The sequence below is a fragment of the Halichoerus grypus genome, chromosome 3 (assembly GCF_964656455.1).
Source record: "Halichoerus grypus chromosome 3, mHalGry1.hap1.1, whole genome shotgun sequence".
Lineage (NCBI taxonomy): Eukaryota > Metazoa > Chordata > Mammalia > Carnivora > Phocidae > Halichoerus > Halichoerus grypus.
Genome location: NC_135714.1, coordinates 56,391,480 through 56,409,999, shown reverse-complemented (window position 1 = coordinate 56,409,999; position 18,520 = coordinate 56,391,480). Strand labels below are relative to the sequence as shown.

The 18,520-nt window shown below is 37.8% G+C and overlaps 1 protein-coding gene across 6 annotated transcripts in view; it reads right to left on the bottom strand.

Moving 5' to 3' along the window:
* SLC4A4 (solute carrier family 4 member 4) overlaps positions 1-18,520 on the bottom strand; it is a 346,035-nt gene that overhangs the window by 177,497 nt on the left and 150,018 nt on the right. For 5 of the 6 annotated variants that reach the window (XM_078068751.1, XM_078068750.1, XM_078068748.1 and 2 more), the window contains one exon: positions 15,557-15,736. In XM_078068751.1, coding sequence (XP_077924877.1) covers positions 15,557-15,736 — 180 coding nt within the window. The remainder of the gene's footprint in view (positions 1-15,556; positions 15,737-18,520) is intronic. The other variant, XM_036108817.2, reaches the window with a different exon arrangement.

Here is an 18,520-nt window from a genome sequence, read left to right as displayed (position 1 = left end):
AACAAAACACTGAACATGACCAGGAGGTCCTTGCCTGGTAGATTTATAAACCAGACAGACAGACATAACACACAGCAAAGGGAAGACAGAGGCTGGAATGTGCCAAAGATGGCAGGAAAAAACCCTGCACCTCATTTTCTTCTGAATTTCAAGTTCAGAATCAGGAGTCTGAAGCAGCTGGTCCTGACTGCCAATAACTGCAAAAGGACACAAGTGTTTTTGAAGGGCTCAGATGATGGGTTGTTAGATACCACACTGAATTTAAAGATAAGCATACACCATGAAGAGCCACTCTGGATCCTCCAAGATCCAGTATGTCCCTATGCTCTAGTAATGGCAAAGCATTTAGGTAGGTATTAACTTGTTCAGAAAAGTAGAGGTGAAAGCTTCTCTTTTGTTCTCAGTAGCCCAGGCCGGTTTCAGACCTGCCAGTAAGATCTGTAAGAGGAAATCATTTTTGGTTTTGGGCCAACTTCTAATTCAATACCTTGGCAGCATTTGAAATGGATAAGAGCTGTAAACTCGTATCTGCCTCAGGTGACAACTAAGATAAGAAGCACACAATGTAAAACTGATGATAGTTGACTCCCCAAAAGCAACCTTAAATGTAGCTTTTTAAAAAGGGTAGTTACTTCAAGTTACACGAAGCTTGAAAATACCTTGCTAAGGCTGAAAGATTAGATTAATGGAACCTTGTTCAGAAACCTGTTCTTTACCTGATATTCTTGATAGTGTTTGTGAAAAATAATTCCATGTTAACTATTACAACAAACTAATAACCAAATTCATCAGTCCTGGATAAGTAGAAATATGGGTAAAGAGTTTTTGCAGGTATACAATACTTACTTCAGGTTCATAGTTTATTATGGCCAAGATGGGCCCTAGTGAAAACTGGGCTATTGGTTGCATTAAGTGAAATGATGGGGAGTACCAAGGATTGATCAAAGTTTACTGAACAACTCCCATGTTTCAAGTATCTACACTGCACTGGAGGAGACACAAAAGCATGACTTACACCCCCTGCCCTAAAGGAGGTTTTCTACATAGTTGAAACGAAAAATACAAATAATGAAACACCAAAGGACAACATAAAACAAATCACTATAAATCTTCCAATCGTGAGACACAAAACATAGGAGCTATGAAATTTTAAGATCTTCTGGGTCTATGAGAACCATTTTATAAAGGAGATGAACTTCATTTGGGCCCTACTAAATAGTTTTGGATAAGCATACTTGAAAAGGCATTCCTCAAAGGGCAGAGGAATCAACTAAAGCATGGAAGTAAAACTGACCGTGATATCAGCCAGAAGAAAAAGGATAAGCTGATTAGACTAGAGATCCCTACTGAGAAGACATGAAAATGGAAGTTGGATAGGTAGGTAGAACCAGCAGGATTTAATATCACTTTGCACATCTTCATTATTTATTACGGATCTTCCTCAACTTACAATGGGGTTATATCTTGATAAGCCCATCATAAATGGAAAATATGGTAAGTCAAAGTACATTTAATACACCCAAATTACTGAACATCACACTTAGCCTAGCCTACCTTAAATGTGCTTAGAACACTTACATTAGCCTACAGGTGGACAAACTCATCTAACACAAAGCCTCTTTTTAATAAAATGGTGAATATCATATAATTTATTTCACACTGTACTGGAAGTAAAAAACAAAACAGAATGGTTTATGGGTACAGAATGGTTATAAAGTGCGTTGGTTGTTTACCTCGTGATTGCATGGCTGAAAGGGGTTGTGGCTCATTGCCACTGACCAGCATCATGAAAGAGTATCGTGCCATATATCACCAGCCAGGGAAAAAGATCTAAATTCAAAATTCAAAGTACAGTTTCTACTAAATGTGTATTGCTTTCACACCATCATAAAGTAGAAAAATGGTAAGTGGAACTATCGTAAGTTGCAGACCATCTATATGTGTATATTAAATTTATTGAATTGATGTGGTAGGTAATAAGGAGCCCTGGGAGGGTGATTGAGATTACGAATCAAAGCTGTTTATTTAAGGAGAGAATATATCATATAAATAGATAATAAGAAGAATCCTCTCTCATGACTAAAATGTGTTTTCTTAGAAGGATTGGCCCAGGATGTGGTCTAAGGTTGATTTCCAACTGGTTGATGTATTTCCATCATTGACAAACTGAACATTTTGGTCAATTTCCTTGATGCTTTATCCACATAATATTTCAATGTCTAGATGCCTGACATGGTTTCAGAGGATAAAAATGGCTACAATTTCTTGAGCAATTCCTATTAGCACTTTGCTAATAATAGTAATGTTGGATTTATCGAGTGCTGTGAAATATGATAAACACTTTATATATTCCTAATTTAATTCTCACAACAATCCTATGTTGGTAAGATGAAACCAATTTTATCGTTGAGAAACCCAAATTTACAGTAGAGAAGTAACTCGTCCAAAGTCAGGAAGCCAGCAAGGATTCAAACCCAATTCTGCCTGACTCCAAAACCCAATGATAATACCTGAATTTATTTTTCCCCAAGAGGCATCACTGACAAAAAAATTTATTAGAAGGAATGAATGCATGATACTTGTAGAGAAAATCATGTGAGTGTTAGAGCATCAATAGTAGAGTCAGTGTATCTTTTTGGCGTTATAACCATGTGAATTTCCTATACTTTAAATTCAATGAGATACTACTCATGAAACTATCATATGAGGAAGTTCAACACCTGCCCTAGACACTTGGAATCTGTGTGATTTAGGCAAGTTACTTAACCTCTCTAAGGCCCATGTCTTCATCTGTAAGATAATGGATAACAATAGCCACTGCACAGGATTGTTCAGAAAATTAAATGGTATCACATAGAGTACTTAGCCCAGGGTTTATTACTGAAAAGTGATAAGCTAATGTTAGCAACTTTTATTATTATTCAAGGAAAAAAATATTCAAGCTTCTTACAATGTAGCAGAAATCATTACAAAGTTATGAGTTCAATAAGGGTCCCTTCACTCTATTATTCTATCACCAAACTCCTACTTTTCCTTTAAGATTTAGCCCTAAAATCATCTCCTCCAAAAGCCTCTTCTACCATCACAACTTCTCAGGCCAAGCAAATGTTCTCATAATCTTAAGTGTGTGTATGTGATTTTCAGTCATTTCACTTAGCATTTTATACAATTTTACCCATTGTGTCTTGCCTCCGTCATTAGAAAGGCAGTCCCCTGAGGATAGGGACTTACTTACTTATCTCTAAACACCCCCTGCCTGGCACAGTGCCTAGCACGCACTAAAGTGCAGCACATACATTTGTATCTCTATGGGACACAGAAATTATTAAAACAGTTTCCAAAAACATCGAATTTACTCCAAGAAAAGCCCTGGAAGTATGTAGTGCAACAAACACTATTCTAAGATGAACTAAAAACTTCCCTCATTAAGTCATATGAGAAAGACATCTCATCTTCCCAGCAAAATGAAATTTTCTCATGCTAAATGAGTAAAAAGCATAAATCAATGGGTTTATTATAAGAAAGGTGATAAGAAACAGTTAAAAGCCTAATGATGTCACTCTGGATGGGCTTCTTGACAACTAAAAGAAATTTATATCACACATAATCAAATTTGGAAAAAGTCCATGTAGTTTTCTGTGCATGTTCTTTTCTCTTTTGGTTTTAGGTAAAATAAATCCTGTCTCTTTAACAAGCTCTTTATTTAATTAAAAAAAAAAAAAAGGAAGATTCTATCTTACATCCACAGCACCTACTGCCTTTCTTATCCATAAAAGGAATTTGGAGTTTTTTTCTTAGACCATTAACCCAGTAAGTTCTTCCTCTTACCCAGCACTTGAATGCTTTCGATCAGAGATCTCATCCCAAGTGATCTTCCTCACAACCCTCTGAAGGAAGAAGGCCCAGCATCATGACCCCTCATCCCCATCAAGAAACCAAGGCTCCAAGCAGCGTTCCATGAAGGGAGCAATGCCTGTGCCGGGCGTTACCCTGAGTCTGGAACTCTTTCCACTGCCTTACAAGGCACTCAGCTTGAATTCAAGATGGCAGATCACCCAAAGAAGACATTATTACTGTACTCTCGGGTGGTAGAAGGGATAAATCAGTAATTGTAGGAATCTGTAAGGCTCATCCATTCAGATATTCTTGAGGATGCCCTCCACTCAGCAACCGTGAGCCCAACCTTCACACCCTCCCACTCCCCACCATTGCCACCATCCTTGCCCTCCCCAGCCATGGACTTACTTAGCCATCCCACGCTGGGAGTGCGCCGCACTCGGGGGTCATCGTCCAAGGTGCGGGTTGCTAGGCAGGGCACTGAGTTCTCAAGCGGGCTGCGGGCTTTAGTGTCAGAAGCAGAAGACAGGAGGAGGAGGACACATGAGCAGCCACAGCAAGGATGAGGATGGAAGCATTAATTAAGAAGAAAAAAATACTAAAGCAAATCACACAAGCGAGTTAAAGAAGAACAATGACATATTACATTGACACACATACCCCCTCCCATGACCCTTAGATGGAACAAATCCCAACACAGAATGAAAAGGCTTTGAAAAAAGTACATTCAATCATTATAGTTCCCCAAGTACCAGTGAATGATCCGCCCTGCAGTTCTAATACACAAAACATGGATTGTATCTAGAAGAAAGATTTACATAACGAGCACTAATCTTAAGATGTAAGATCAAGACTGTTAATAATTTTGCACCACATAAGCACACACAGAGGGAAGCTACACACAGTTCTGTAAAGCGCAGGGGGCAGGGGGTTATATTAGTAAGGAGCTTTCTTATGATCTACCTTACAGACCCTTCCACAGATCTTGTACAGAAATGCAGAAAGCAACATTTCATACTTCCACTTCTGAAATATTTTCCTTGATGAACATAGAACTGTTTTTCAATTTCCTTTACCTCTGTTTTTCAGCCCTTCAGAAATATGAGACCGGGATATAGATGAATCGACGCCTTAATATGAACCAATTCAGAAATGCATGTTAGTCCTCAATTTCTGGTGCCCTTTAATAGTTACTTCACTATAATTTTAATATTCAGTGCACCCATGCCAAATCTTGGACCAAATCAAAGACAGATTAACGATGCAAGCTAAATGCATAGTATGATTCCTCTAGATATTTTTCATCAACTGGAGAGCACCACGAACTTCTGCTTCAGGATAATTTCATTTGGGCTTCATGTCATCTATTCTGCTATTCTCATCAAATACCTCAGTCCAAGGCTACCAAGAAATAGGCAGCATAACTGTCCTTCAAGGAACAATGAGATAGGAACTATCTAACCATCAGACTACATACAATTTGATTTAAGAGAATTTTAATATGAGAGATAGTAAATAATCAAGGCAACAAAGCCTATCCAACCAAAAGCAAAGATTAGATAATCTAGTCACACAAGTGTGCAAATAACAGGGCAGACAAATAGTCTTTTTAAGGCTACTGGTGACTTGGGAGGTCAAGTTTTGAATGGAATCATTTACAAGTTAATGTAAGTTTATGGCCAAATTTGGGCATTCGGCACATTATAAAATCTAGAAACATTTTTGTCAATTTATCTGTCTGTGTTTAAAAGCTGTAAATAAAGCCAGGACTTGTGAGCAGGCCATCTGTGCCCGCACCTGTTTGAGGCAAATCTGATGTCTTCTCTTTGCAATCTGAATTTTTAATTGTTTCCCATAACTGAACTTCTTTGCAAGGTTTTACTGCACTAAGAAAAATGAAAAAAGGGAAATGAATCAGTCGAGATTATTCCAAAATTGCTTTTGTCAAGAAGGAGGCAATTAGAAACATATATTATCACACTGACCAAGTCTCACCTCCTATTCCTTTTGACAACTGAGTGATCTGCTTCAAGAGCCAATATTCCAGCCGACTTAGCTGAAGGAAACGAGAGGTGGGGGACAACTACAGCTGTTTACCTAGGCCTGAGTGAGGACCGACTGAAATTTGGTCGAGTGCAAAGTTAACTCCCAAGAACGTTCACATGCTTCAGCTTCTGAGCAGTGTGAAGCTACCCAAAATTTTATCACTGATACCAGGGCTTGCCCCTCAAGCGAGTACAAGAGGGAGCTAGCTGCTCTGAAACTCAGGTGCTGATCACTAACTTTCCCCAACAGCTTCTCTCTCCACGACTCCTCCCACGACGTCAGTGTGTTATTTGTGGGGAGCTAAAGCTGGAAAGTCCTTTTTGCATCTACAGCCTCCACTGATGCTGAGCAGCACCATCAAGGGGACAGTGGAATGGAGCCTGGCACACACCAGCAAAGAACCTGGCTCCAAAGACAGGCATGAAAAATGAAACTGCCCATAGAGACTTGGCACCTGTGTTTTAGCAAAGCTGATTGGAGCCATCTGGCTGCTTACTCTCATGAAAACTGGGAGGCTCACAGCATCCATTACTTATGTTGGCAAATTCCAACATTTTGATTTGTTGGACCCTCTGTGTACTTCTGTGCAGGAAGAGATACAAACTCCATAACCCTTTCATGTTGCGTTTTTTTTTTCTCTTCACAAATTTACTTCAAAGATAAAATTTTGAAAAGTCGTTCCCAAATCTGGAGCCGAACTTTTCTATAATTATACAACGATAATGACATATTATGTATGCCTTTCCCAAATAATGCTTTCACTGTACCTCTTCTACACTTAAGGTTCAAAATAAACAGCTTTCCTATGATCTTACATATTCTCTTCCAAATCACTTTTGCCTGACTCTAGGCATAAACAAGGTAGAAATTGGTTTATATTACTGTGACTTGATGAGGAAAGATCTAAAGATCTACAGCTCTAAAGATTTCAGAGGGATGGTTTGCAATATCTACACTGTAGAAAAAAGTGTGTGTGGTGAGGAGATTTTTTAATGATTCATGTTACCCTTGAGATCAACTTGTCCACAACCATCAATCCTAATCTATTCCAGTGAGGGTGTCCCTACTTGAATCATGCAAATAAACAAAAAACAAAAAACAAAAAACAAAAAAACAAAGCAAACAAACAAAATCTCTCCCTCAAAATGAGTTCTTAACAATCCTATTAAGAAAAAAATAGATTTTACTCATGTTAAAGTTTTAGCACTCTTTTAGGATTGCAATGTTGTATGTTCAAATAGTCATCCTGAAACTAATATTATACTGTATGTTAACTAACTGGAATTTGAATAAAAACTTTTTAAAAAAGTAGTCATTGAGCATGTACTGTGCATTCCACAATTATTTAGCCAAAAAGTTTAACCCAAGAGTATAGCTGCATCTTACATGTATACACATGAAATATGCTGCCTAGAAATCTCCATTTGGAAAGCCAATAAAGACATCCAACTGCCACGTTTGGAGTGTATTCCTGCCTAGACATAGATTGACTTCCAGATCCCTTCAACGTCACAAGATTACACGAAGTAAAAGACCTGGATTCAACTGATGTGTGGGAAATAAATTATGGCTGAGGAAGCTCATTACCGTTTGTAGTTAATTAGCATACTGTTATTAAGCACACTAGGTTCCGCCATCTTTTTACGCTTGGGCAAATTATGTTACATTTCTGAGCTCAGGTTTTTCATATGCAAACAGAAATAATGATATATACATTAGCAACATCATGGAGTCCAATGCCTGGTGTATAGTAAGTGCTCAGTTAACAGGAGACACCACTGCTGCTGCCACTACTGTCACTGGTGGAATGGTGCTTCCTCTGCTCAGCAACCTCAAGGGTGCTGGAAAATACCAAAGACAGAAACGGTGGCCTAATTTAACTCAACTTTAAATTCAAAATGTGATTTTTAAGATATCAGGTTCATAAACCTGAACAGATCTCCTTTTTGTCCTCTGTTATTTGTACCAAAACTAGGCCTGAGTAGATGGGGCACACTTAATCATTCTTGGCAGACATGGATTTCATTCCCGCCTTTTCTTCTTTTGGGAAGACAAGGTAAGGAGTCCATGGTACTCACATCTCCTCTTCACCTTCCCTCCTTTTTCACATTTCCCTGTCCTTCCCTCTCCCTTTCTGTTTGTCTTTTGTAAAGACAGGACAGGACGGGGTCCCAGAGCTATACCTACTCTCCTATCTGCTCTTAGAGAAAGATGAGGCTGGGGAAAACAAGACTTCGCAAAGGTGTCCCTATCAAGGATCTCTGGGAAGACAACTACCCAGGGGAGGCAACAGCAAATCAGTTAAGGGCCCCTCAAGTACATCGCTTTTCCGCAGGTGGTAGGGTATGACACAGAGGATCATTCCATTCCTTTACTCCATCAGAGATCCTGGCTGTGGACTGCCAACTAATAAAATGTAAAAATATGTTTATTTCATGGTAACATCCTGTTATACATATATTATTTATTAATAGCTAACAACTGTCATTGCTCAGGCATATTCATCAATCTTTATATCCTAATTGAAAATATTATACAGCCCACAAGTGACACCTCATTATGTATTATTTGGCGTCTCTAAAATTGATAATGAAAGTAATACTGCTTTAAAAATAAAACTCCAAGAATGTTTTCATTTACGGAGTAGTGGGAGGAGAAAAAAATGAGAGGCACAAAAAATAACAGAGTACAAAATAATAGTGGTGGATTGAGTCTCTGTCCTTGGTTTTAAATGTGGAAGGCATTAAATCTGCTCTTTTAAGTATTCCTCAATAGCCATTCCTTACAGTGGTATCTCACATTATGCTTCTTAAATACTTTTCACAAAAAGATCTCATCTACTCCTGGTTGAATGAATAGAATAAGACACTACTACCTTTATTTACAGATACAAAAAATTAGGCTCAAGGATATTGTGTAAATTGCTCAAAATCACACTACTACTAAGTATTAGTCTAGGACTAGTATGAAGCCTTTAGAAAAGATGGCACCATGTCTCCAAGAAGAAGATTATAAAGTAGGCCTTTAATGTCAAAAATGAAATACTCACTTGTGTTATGTATCTCTTAAGCCTGACTCTTCATTGCCATAAACAGCAGAACAGACTAACGGATACTTGGGTGAAAAAGACTCTTGGAAAAATATGTGTTATTGTTTATTTAAAGATCTGAACATTATAAATCTGGAAGATCAGTCACCTGCCTAGGGAAGGGAAAGGAAATAAGAGTGGTATCTGATAGATGAATTAGAAATATTACTGTTATTAAGTTACTATTATTAAGGAATATTGAGGCACTTTTCTAGAAACTTTCCATGGACTGGTTCATTTAATCTGAGGCTGAGAAGAGCTTGATCATTCACTGGGTACTGGCCAGGACATTCATCTGTGCTGTGCAAATGAATGCAGAATTAGAGCCCTGAACAAAACAGATGGATGTGTGCTGTTAGATTTGGGAGACAGCTGATTGTATGCAGAAAGGCACCTGGGAAGAGGACTCTCATTTTAAGGTGATGTGAGCCTGAGAAACAAAATGTTGACTGACCCATCTCAGAACTGGAGAAAATGATGGCCTGCTTCAGAGGAACAGAACCTCTGAGGGAAGTTAGAGAAATGCCTGCCTTACCCATTGATTCAGGGACCAGGTCTGAATTCAAGGGTACAGGGAAGGGGAAGCTACAAAGTAGAACAACCCAGCCAGAAACAATTGGGAAAAACCAGAATCCAAAACCCAGACAAAAAGCGAAGAATTTCTAAAGGGACTAAGAAAGCTGCCAAAGCTGGCAGTGGTCCCAGCCAGATCCACTGTGTGCCAATATCCAGGCAGCTTGATCTAACATCCAAACCAAATAGCTTGAATACGCCTAATCTCAAATCAGATGCAAAGCAACAAGAACCTAGCTAATCCCACTTACATTTCAATGGGGCCGAGAATTACTATTAACGAAAAAGTTGATTTCTTTCCATTGTTTGTTCTATGTTGCTAACCACAGTCTCTATTACTGTAAGTAACAGCAGCAGAGGATACTTTTTTCAATATCTAAAGGTGCTGTGAGCTTCTGTCAGAAGAAGCAGTGTGAGAGCTAGTGGGGAAGCAGCATCCGACCTGGTAGGTAACAATGAAAAGAGAAATCCAGGGAGAAAGTAAGTGATGGCAACAAGTGGTGGGAGCAAATAGATCACATTTCTCATATCTGACAGAGGAAAAAAAAGTGGCAAACTGAAGATAAAACCCAGAGGCTCAATCAGGAACAAGGCCTGGATCCCTATCAATATAGAGGCCACAGTGCAGACAGGAAAAAACCGTGGAGGAAGTAGTGTGAGGCGCAAGAACCAGCCGCCCTGGCTCTGGAGCTGCCACCTTGGCCCACTCCTCACCTGCCCGCTGGAGCAGCTTTAGTAAGTCTTGGATTCTCAGCGCGGTTTAGGGTTTCCCTGACAGCCATTTAGCAAAGAGTAAAATGAATGAGGGAGAAAGACTCTTCGTAAGGGGCTGTAATGGGAAAGGGCTTCTTCCTCTCTCATATCCCCTTCGGTATTAGCTACCAATACCAAAGGGCAGAGGCGATAACTCAGCACTAAATCCATGAGTCTCTTCCCAATGAATAAGCTACAGAGCAAATATCATTCCAGAAACCACTCTTACTCAGTAGGAGACTTTTCCTCCCTAATTGTGCTTTGTGGAGTGATTTGTTTGATTACTATGTGCCAGTCACCATTTTAAACATTTTACATATTATTATCTCATTTAATTTTCATTATCTCTGTTTTACAGACATGTAACTAAGTACTAAATTACCTTTCTAACTTTTTATTGAAAAAAAAAACTAAAGAAAAATGGGGTCATGAAATTGGATTGGGAAAAAAATGAAATTCATAGTCTAGGTTTAACTGGATAACCAAAGTCACGTCAGGAAAGGGCATGTATAGTCACAGACAATGGAGAGTAAGGAACAGGTTTCTATGATAGTCTAGGGGTAAAAAAAATGAAGAAGCCAGGGGAAAAAAAACAGGGACAAATTGATAATGGCATTGCCCAAATTTCCACAAAGGTGGTGCAAGCTGAGTACTCAAATTAAGGTTCCTAGTTGGTTTTCGTCCTTGAATCAGGTCTCATTCATCTCTTACAAACTTAGATACTACATATCAAAAGTATCCATTTAAATAGTAAGTGATGTTTTTTAAAAATCAGATCGTTCTACAAACCATAATCCTTTAAAACAGTTATCAGGTAACCTTGTCATAAACATCTTAGTAAATATTTTGAATACAAACCAATTAAGTATAAACTTTACTTTCGCTTTCTAATAAAGAGCAAATGAAATACATCTTACTTGATTTTCAAATGCTACCAAGGAATGTTCCTAGACTTACTTGTTATTCTTTCATAGTAAACTACAATAATATAGATTATCTAAGTATCTCAAATCAAATTATTAAGTAGAACTATATGAAATTGCTGACAGTCAACTTTATTTTACCTATGAAATCGCAATTTCATATGGCTCAAGCTAAAATAATAGTAAGAAAAAGAGTGAGTGAAGGAAAATCTAACACCAGAGGAAATGAAAACCTAACACTAACTCCATAGAAATGCCTCAATTAATATACTGGGAAATTATAGCACTTGCCTAAAATTTAGTACCTGGCAGACATGTCCATCACAACTCACAGATGTCTCAGACAAGTAGTAATTTCACAATAATTAACATCTTGGAAGCTAGCCTGATTCTTTCCTGATTTATTACGAATAAAAATGTTTTTCAGTTTTTTTTAAAAACACTAAATTATCTTGAACCCAAAGCTACATTGGGACCCTAAAAAATGAGAGTTAATCTTTAGCTAATCTTTAGTTAATCTTTAGCTATGGAGAGACAGTGGTGGGCTATTAGTGGGTATGCTGCTAAATGTTTGAGAAAACCAGCTCTCCAGGGAAAAAGCGTGTGCGTGTGTGTGTGTGTGTGTAGTAAATTTTACTGATATAAAGGACAGGCAGCACACATACAAGTAATAATAAAATATATAATATTCTATTGTAAATTGCATATAGTCAGTTGATTCTCATAGAATGCCTTTGTTAACTTTTACCAAACTCTGAGCAATAGCCAACTTATGGTTGCAACTGGCGACCAAACATAGTTGCAACATCCTTGTTGAACATTCATTATCATATATGTTAACAAGTAGGACAAAAGTGAAACAATGAAGACATATGTCAGACCTCACTCATTCCTCAATGATGTGGGTGACTCCTTTGCTAAACTGGATAATAGTTTTTGAATACTGGACAAGTATTTACAGGATTCTTCATGCTCTTCACATTTTAAAAGCTGTTATGGACTGAAGGTTTGTATCTTCCCAATATTCATTCATATGTTGAAATCCTAACCCTCCCACCCAATGTGATAGTAGGAGGTGGGGCCTTTGGGAGGAAATTAGGTCATGAGGACAGAGCCTTCATGAATGGGATTAACGCCTTTATGAAAAGAGAGAGGAGAAAGATGAAAGATTCACAATGAAAAGGCAACCATCTACAAACCAGGAAGAGGGCCCTCACCAAGAACTAAATTTGTGGCACCTTGATCTTGGACTTCCCAGCCTCCAGAGCTGTGAGACATAAATACTTGTTGTTTAAGCGACCCAGTCTATGGTAATTTGTTAAAAGCTCAAGCTGACTAGGCAATGGCCATAGACACTATACACTTCAATTTAATCTGCACTATTAGCACTTTCTCCATCACTTTTTAAAGCCTACAGACAAGTGACAAAACAGTAAATTAGGTCCTGATTTGAATTTTCTGATTTCTACGGTGTAAATGCTACCACCACAGCTTAGGTCAAGCTACCAAAATGATGTCACTGAACACAGAGTTGGGAAGAGGTGACTACACACCATTTTGTAGTATTTCCACCATATATACACAATAGATGTTAACAACATGAAGAGTGTAAATTCCAGTACAATGCAATAAAATAAGTAGGAAATGATGAATTTTGAGTAATTGCCTTTGTTTTTAATACCATTATTTAATGGTATGTGTACATAATTTAATTTTTAATGGTAGCTGTGTTTAAACAACTGGCTTGCAAAATTCCTGATTGGCTCCTATGAGTGGATAGAAGTAGCTCCAGCATACCACTGGGAAATGAAAAAAAAATCCCAACTCTAAAGTATCTCCATAAATTTCAGCTATTAATTGCACTGTTGCTATCATAACTAAAGCAAACAATGTCTATTTTCTAGCCTACAACAGAAGACTAAAGTAACTGAAGTTTATCTAGATTTTACATGGGGATACAGTGTTGGAATCTAGCGCCAACAACAATAGATATAAGATTCTCACTTATTAAAATAGTAGCCACAACTATGTAATTCTTTGTTTTAGAAATTTATTCTAACAACATTTCATGGTTGTTAAAGATATCGAGTAATTAAACCCTAATATATAAAGCTAACTGTATAAACTTGCAAATAAGAAAATGTGCTTTTAGAAAACCAAAAATTTGTCATCTGATAATTTATAATAACGCACCTTAGAGGTACATGAAAGTCATTACTATAGAATCTCTCAAAGTCAAATCTTGCCTCTGGATATTTAAAAGGAGTTAGGTAACACAAAGGCCAATAATAACATGTTTAAAAAGGCCTAATCATATTCCACGCTTCAGGGTGTAAGCTGATCCACTGAAGAGCTGGAAAGGAACTGATTGTGCTCCCTATTTGCTTTCTGCCCAGCGTATATAACATTTCACAAGTGAAAGGTGAATGACAAAGGCAATTGCAACTTTGCTCTGAAGTACAAAGATCTACAGATAGGATAAAAGATTGAATGATGGATGATATCAACATATCAGTTGTATTCCAGATCCAAATACTTTCTCCTAAAACACAAAACACTGGCCTCCAAGATCCATCTGTTCTTAATTTCTACTCTGCCTGCTCTTCATGAAAAGGAAGCTCAGGCCAGACTGGTGGAAGACACCCTCATTCTGCCATATTCATTCCACTTCTCTTTGCAAATATATCAATACTTGAAAACAATGCACTTTCTTGCTTCTTTAACAATAAGTACCAACTTCATGATAAAAAAAAAAATTAATCTCCAAATCATGGATTTTCATTTAATGAGGAAGAAGATAAGAAATAAAACATAAAAGAAAAGACTTTTACTTTAGTTGCCATAATTTTAAAAACAGGGCCGCTTTGTGACATCAGTTGTAACCCACTGTTCATCCCATATCATTTCCAGCCACTAAGCTCTTCAAAAACACAATTGAAAAAAAGAAAGAAAGAAGCAAAAGACATATTCAAAAAATAAAACATTTCCAGACGGCAGCAATATGGCAGGTAATGATAGAACCATCAAACTGTATTAGGAATATTCTAGATTAGATTCTTCTTTTTGTGAATGTTTTTTATAAAGAGCGCTTCTGTTTTAATTATTTATTTATAACTTGTTTTGCGTTTTAAAAAAAATTATGGTAGCAGTTAAATCAATGTATAAGTCATTCAATAAAACTAAACTTTTCATTTGGTTCTACTTAATGACTAGACACTCATTAAGATACTACAATAAGGAATGCTTCAAAAAATACACCAGAGAAAGTCTGCTAACAGTAAGCTCTCTTCCCCCAACCATTAGTTTTAATATTAAGTCAGAAAACTCAATTTCCAGAAATGGAGTGGCTAAGTTAGAATTCAGTTTATACAATTCATTTAGTCCACCTTTCCCATGGCAAAATATTTTACCCTATTCTGAAAGTACAGATGAAGGCAATGAATTGGATGCTCCCTTATCTACTCATTTCTCTTAGTACTAAAAAAGACCAAGGTGGGATGAGAGAGACCTGGTTCTACCAGCCCAACGTTCAGCAACACTGCCCGTCATGCTTTCATTTTCCATACTTCCTGGAAATTAACTTCTCCCTTCTCAGATTATACACAACCATGAAATGTATTTGAAACAAAGGCAATGATACAAAAGATAGATACTTTACAGAAAACTCTGCTAAATGCAACAGAGTATAAATAACACACAGTACTTTTCCTATTACTATATAATAGGGTAGTATTCCACCTTGAATAATTATTCTCACATCTAACCATCACTATCATATAACAAAAGAGCAGACTATTCTTTTTCTTTTTTTTTTTTGTAGGCCTAGACTTTAAGTAATAAATTTAATATTGAGCCTTACTTGGATAAATAATGATTTAGAGAGTAGACACCATCTCACATACCTAGCAAACACTTTATGATACTAGAATTCAGAGCATTGTTCATATCTCAGTCTATCCTCCTAATTCTGACACACCGCCAAGTCAAAAGCATGTTCTTTGATATACTCAAAAATCTACAAGTTTGATGACTCATCTGAAATTTTCAGTTGTTTCATCATAGTGATATTACCAAACCATCTTAGTCAATCAGACTAGATGTATACGGGAGCAAGCAAGGCATCTTGGCATCTGCAGCCTTAGTAACTGCTGAAATCTTTCCAACAGGACTGCAAACCTGCCCAACTGGATAAAAGTGTCATTAGGAAATGGCTGTGGCATATGAGCTTGAGGAAAGAAGAACTACCGAGAGGGGTAAAAACAACCAATGACGGGAGATGGAGGAAAGGTGAGTGAGGAAGGTGAGAGAGTGTGGCAGCTGTTTGGCCCTGCATTACCATTATCAGGGCTGGTAAACATCCTACTTGCACTGGAGACTGTCTTCCCAATGTCAGCCAGGGATCGAAGGTTAGATTTCTTGGTTTGATGACGGTGCCTCCGGAGCAACGTGTAGGTCACCTTGTCCTTGAGGTCAGGTTTCAATAGGCCTGTCTCAATCTGATGGTCAACAATCATCTCTGATACAAAAACAAAGCAAAACAAAAACAAAAAGCAAAACTCAGTCACAAGATCACAAAGTTAATTTTTTACCCCAACTTTATGGACACCATCCTCAAACTTACTATCAACATAGTATTTCCCAAATTTCCAACTTCCCTCTTTGTATGAAGGGTAACGATACAGGACACAGAGATCCTGGTATTAACGAGAGAGTTATAAATATTCCACTATGAATTATACGTTTGGAGAGGAAGAATCATCTTGTCCTTTTTTTTCAATGCCAGTTAATAGTGAATTCACTTTAATCACATTCTTCTATGAGTAACACAGTAAGTCAGTAATTTACATTTTTTCAATTAAGCAAAAAAAAAAAAAACATTAAAAAATTTCATGTACTCTATCATATCAAGTGTGCCAGAAATATAAATGATATAAAAAAAAACTTGAAGAGAATATGCAGAATTTAATGTAGTAACATTAGATCTATTTTCCCAAATTCTTCTGTAATGATATATTTTCCTTAAAATATAGAACAAAAGAAAGGAAAACAATACTGTTCCCCATATCAGGTTATTTGAACACCAATTAATCCAATGAAAGAAAGACTAAACTACAAAACTATGCCTTCATCTTTTCTAAAAAGGGAGGCTATTCTTCTTATTTGGATCCAACAAAAGCCTTTTCAATATATTCCATTAATCATTTAAAAATATAAACTGACCAGAATTTAATATAAAATTTTAGTCTTACTACAAAAAAGTTATAATTTCTATTAGTTCTTGTTTTTAGAATGGCTTTAATTGGAAAAGATAACTGTGTTTCACAGAAATTGCTCCATGGGTGGCTCTGCTAAAGAACAAGTTTTACTCTAAAAGAAGAAATCCTCTTTCTGACAAGTCAGCATGTCAACAGTATGGCATACATGTAGCCTGGTGCATCCTTCTCTAATGTCACATGACAGGTCGACATTTCTTCTGTCCAGAATAGGCATCTGGCCGAATCATTACAGAACCTACACAAGATATGCAGTGACAGGACATTACCTCATTCATTGTATTCAGGTGGAGCTCTTGTCCCCAGCATAGAACCATAACAATGAGTGGATCCCATGCCTACCTTTTCAGGTATATGAGTGCATCTAGCACACCTCAACATTCTCCTCTTGGGTAAAGTTCCCAGTATACAAAAGTGGAGATGAGAGGGGCACTTGGGTAGCTCAGTCAGTTAAGCATCAGACTCTTCATTGCAGCTCAGGTCATGGTCTCAGGGTCCTGGGACCAAGCCCTATGTCAGGCTCCATGCTCAGCAGGGCGTCTGCTTGAGATTCTCACCCTCTCCCACTGCCCCTCTCCCCGCTCATGTGCGCACGCTCTCTTTCTCTCAAATAAATCTTTTTTTAAAAAGTGGAGATGAGAACAAAAGCTCTTCTCTTGTAAAAGTCTGATGAAAAAAGGGATGGGAACTGGTAGGATAATAACATCTCCTAAGAGAAGTTACAGATGTTCCAGGGACTCTGCTGGGGCATAACCATACCTCCCGGAAGACCATCTTAACAGGAAGCACCCGGAGAACTGGCCTGACAGCCTATAGCTAGACGCTGACAACTCACACAGTATACAAGCAGCTACCTGGAAGCCAAGAGGAGGCTGGATCCAGGATTTTCCGTCACACATCTTACACAGAGGCCATAAATGTCACATAACACTGGGCCACTTGGTGGGGAGCTTGGACAAGGCAGGGAGAATTTCTCCCATAGGAATGTTTTGGTTTGAGAGTGGCCTTTAGCTCTGAGTGTTTTTAACTGCACAAACCCTTCTCGGTGAAACTCTCAGAACTGATCCTGTAATTACAGTTAACCCTCTGTTCCATAGTAAAATAATTAGGTGCTACTCCTGGGCTTTCCCTTGAAGTCTTGCTCAGTGTGGAAGGTCCATTTTACAGAAGAACTATAAAAATAAACAAACAGCCCCAGCGTATCTGCGGCACATGTTCTCAAGCTCCTACTCTAATTCCAGGGTTGTGGATTCAAGTGTTCCTTATCTACCCTTCCTGGCAGGTCCTCCCTCATGCTTGCCTTCCCCTGTAATCTCAGACCTATCCGCACATAGGTCCTCTGCTACTAATGCCTGGAAATCACCAGTGAGAACAGGTTAAGACATCTGTGGGGCTTATGCCCTTCATTAAGTTTCCATAAAACGGCCCACATTACAGCGATTTTTTTAAGCACGAACTACAAAACCTTTCAAAGAAAGTGGGGGCAGTAACATTTTACAGCTACACTGAAATTAAGCCTTCAGTGTTCAAAATCTCACAAACACTACCAATTGGGAGAGAACGTGCCAACTGTAGATGAGAACGGAACCGAAAGAAACCTCAGGAAACACCAAGTTTGCAACTTCTTGTTATATATACAGATCGGAAGAGAGAGGGCAAAAGACAAAAAAGTTTACTGGCCCTCAGCTATAGCCTAACTAGAGACACAACCTCCCAAGTAGAACCTGGTTTTCTGACTCACAGTTTACATCTTTTTCCATACCACAAAGTATTTTTCTTTATGGAAAAAAGTAAGCTTTAGACCAAAAAAAAAAAAAAAAATTGATATATCCAGAGCTTCTGCAAACCAACAGAATGGTGTTCATGCAACAAAAAAATGGCCAAAAGTGACAAACATTTTTAAAAGAAATACAAGGCCCAAGAAAGATTAAACTTCCGGACTAACAAAAGCAATTTAAACAATTTTATATAAATATCACCAATTATGAGATTTTGTAAATCTATGAAAGTATCAAAATGTAAACGAG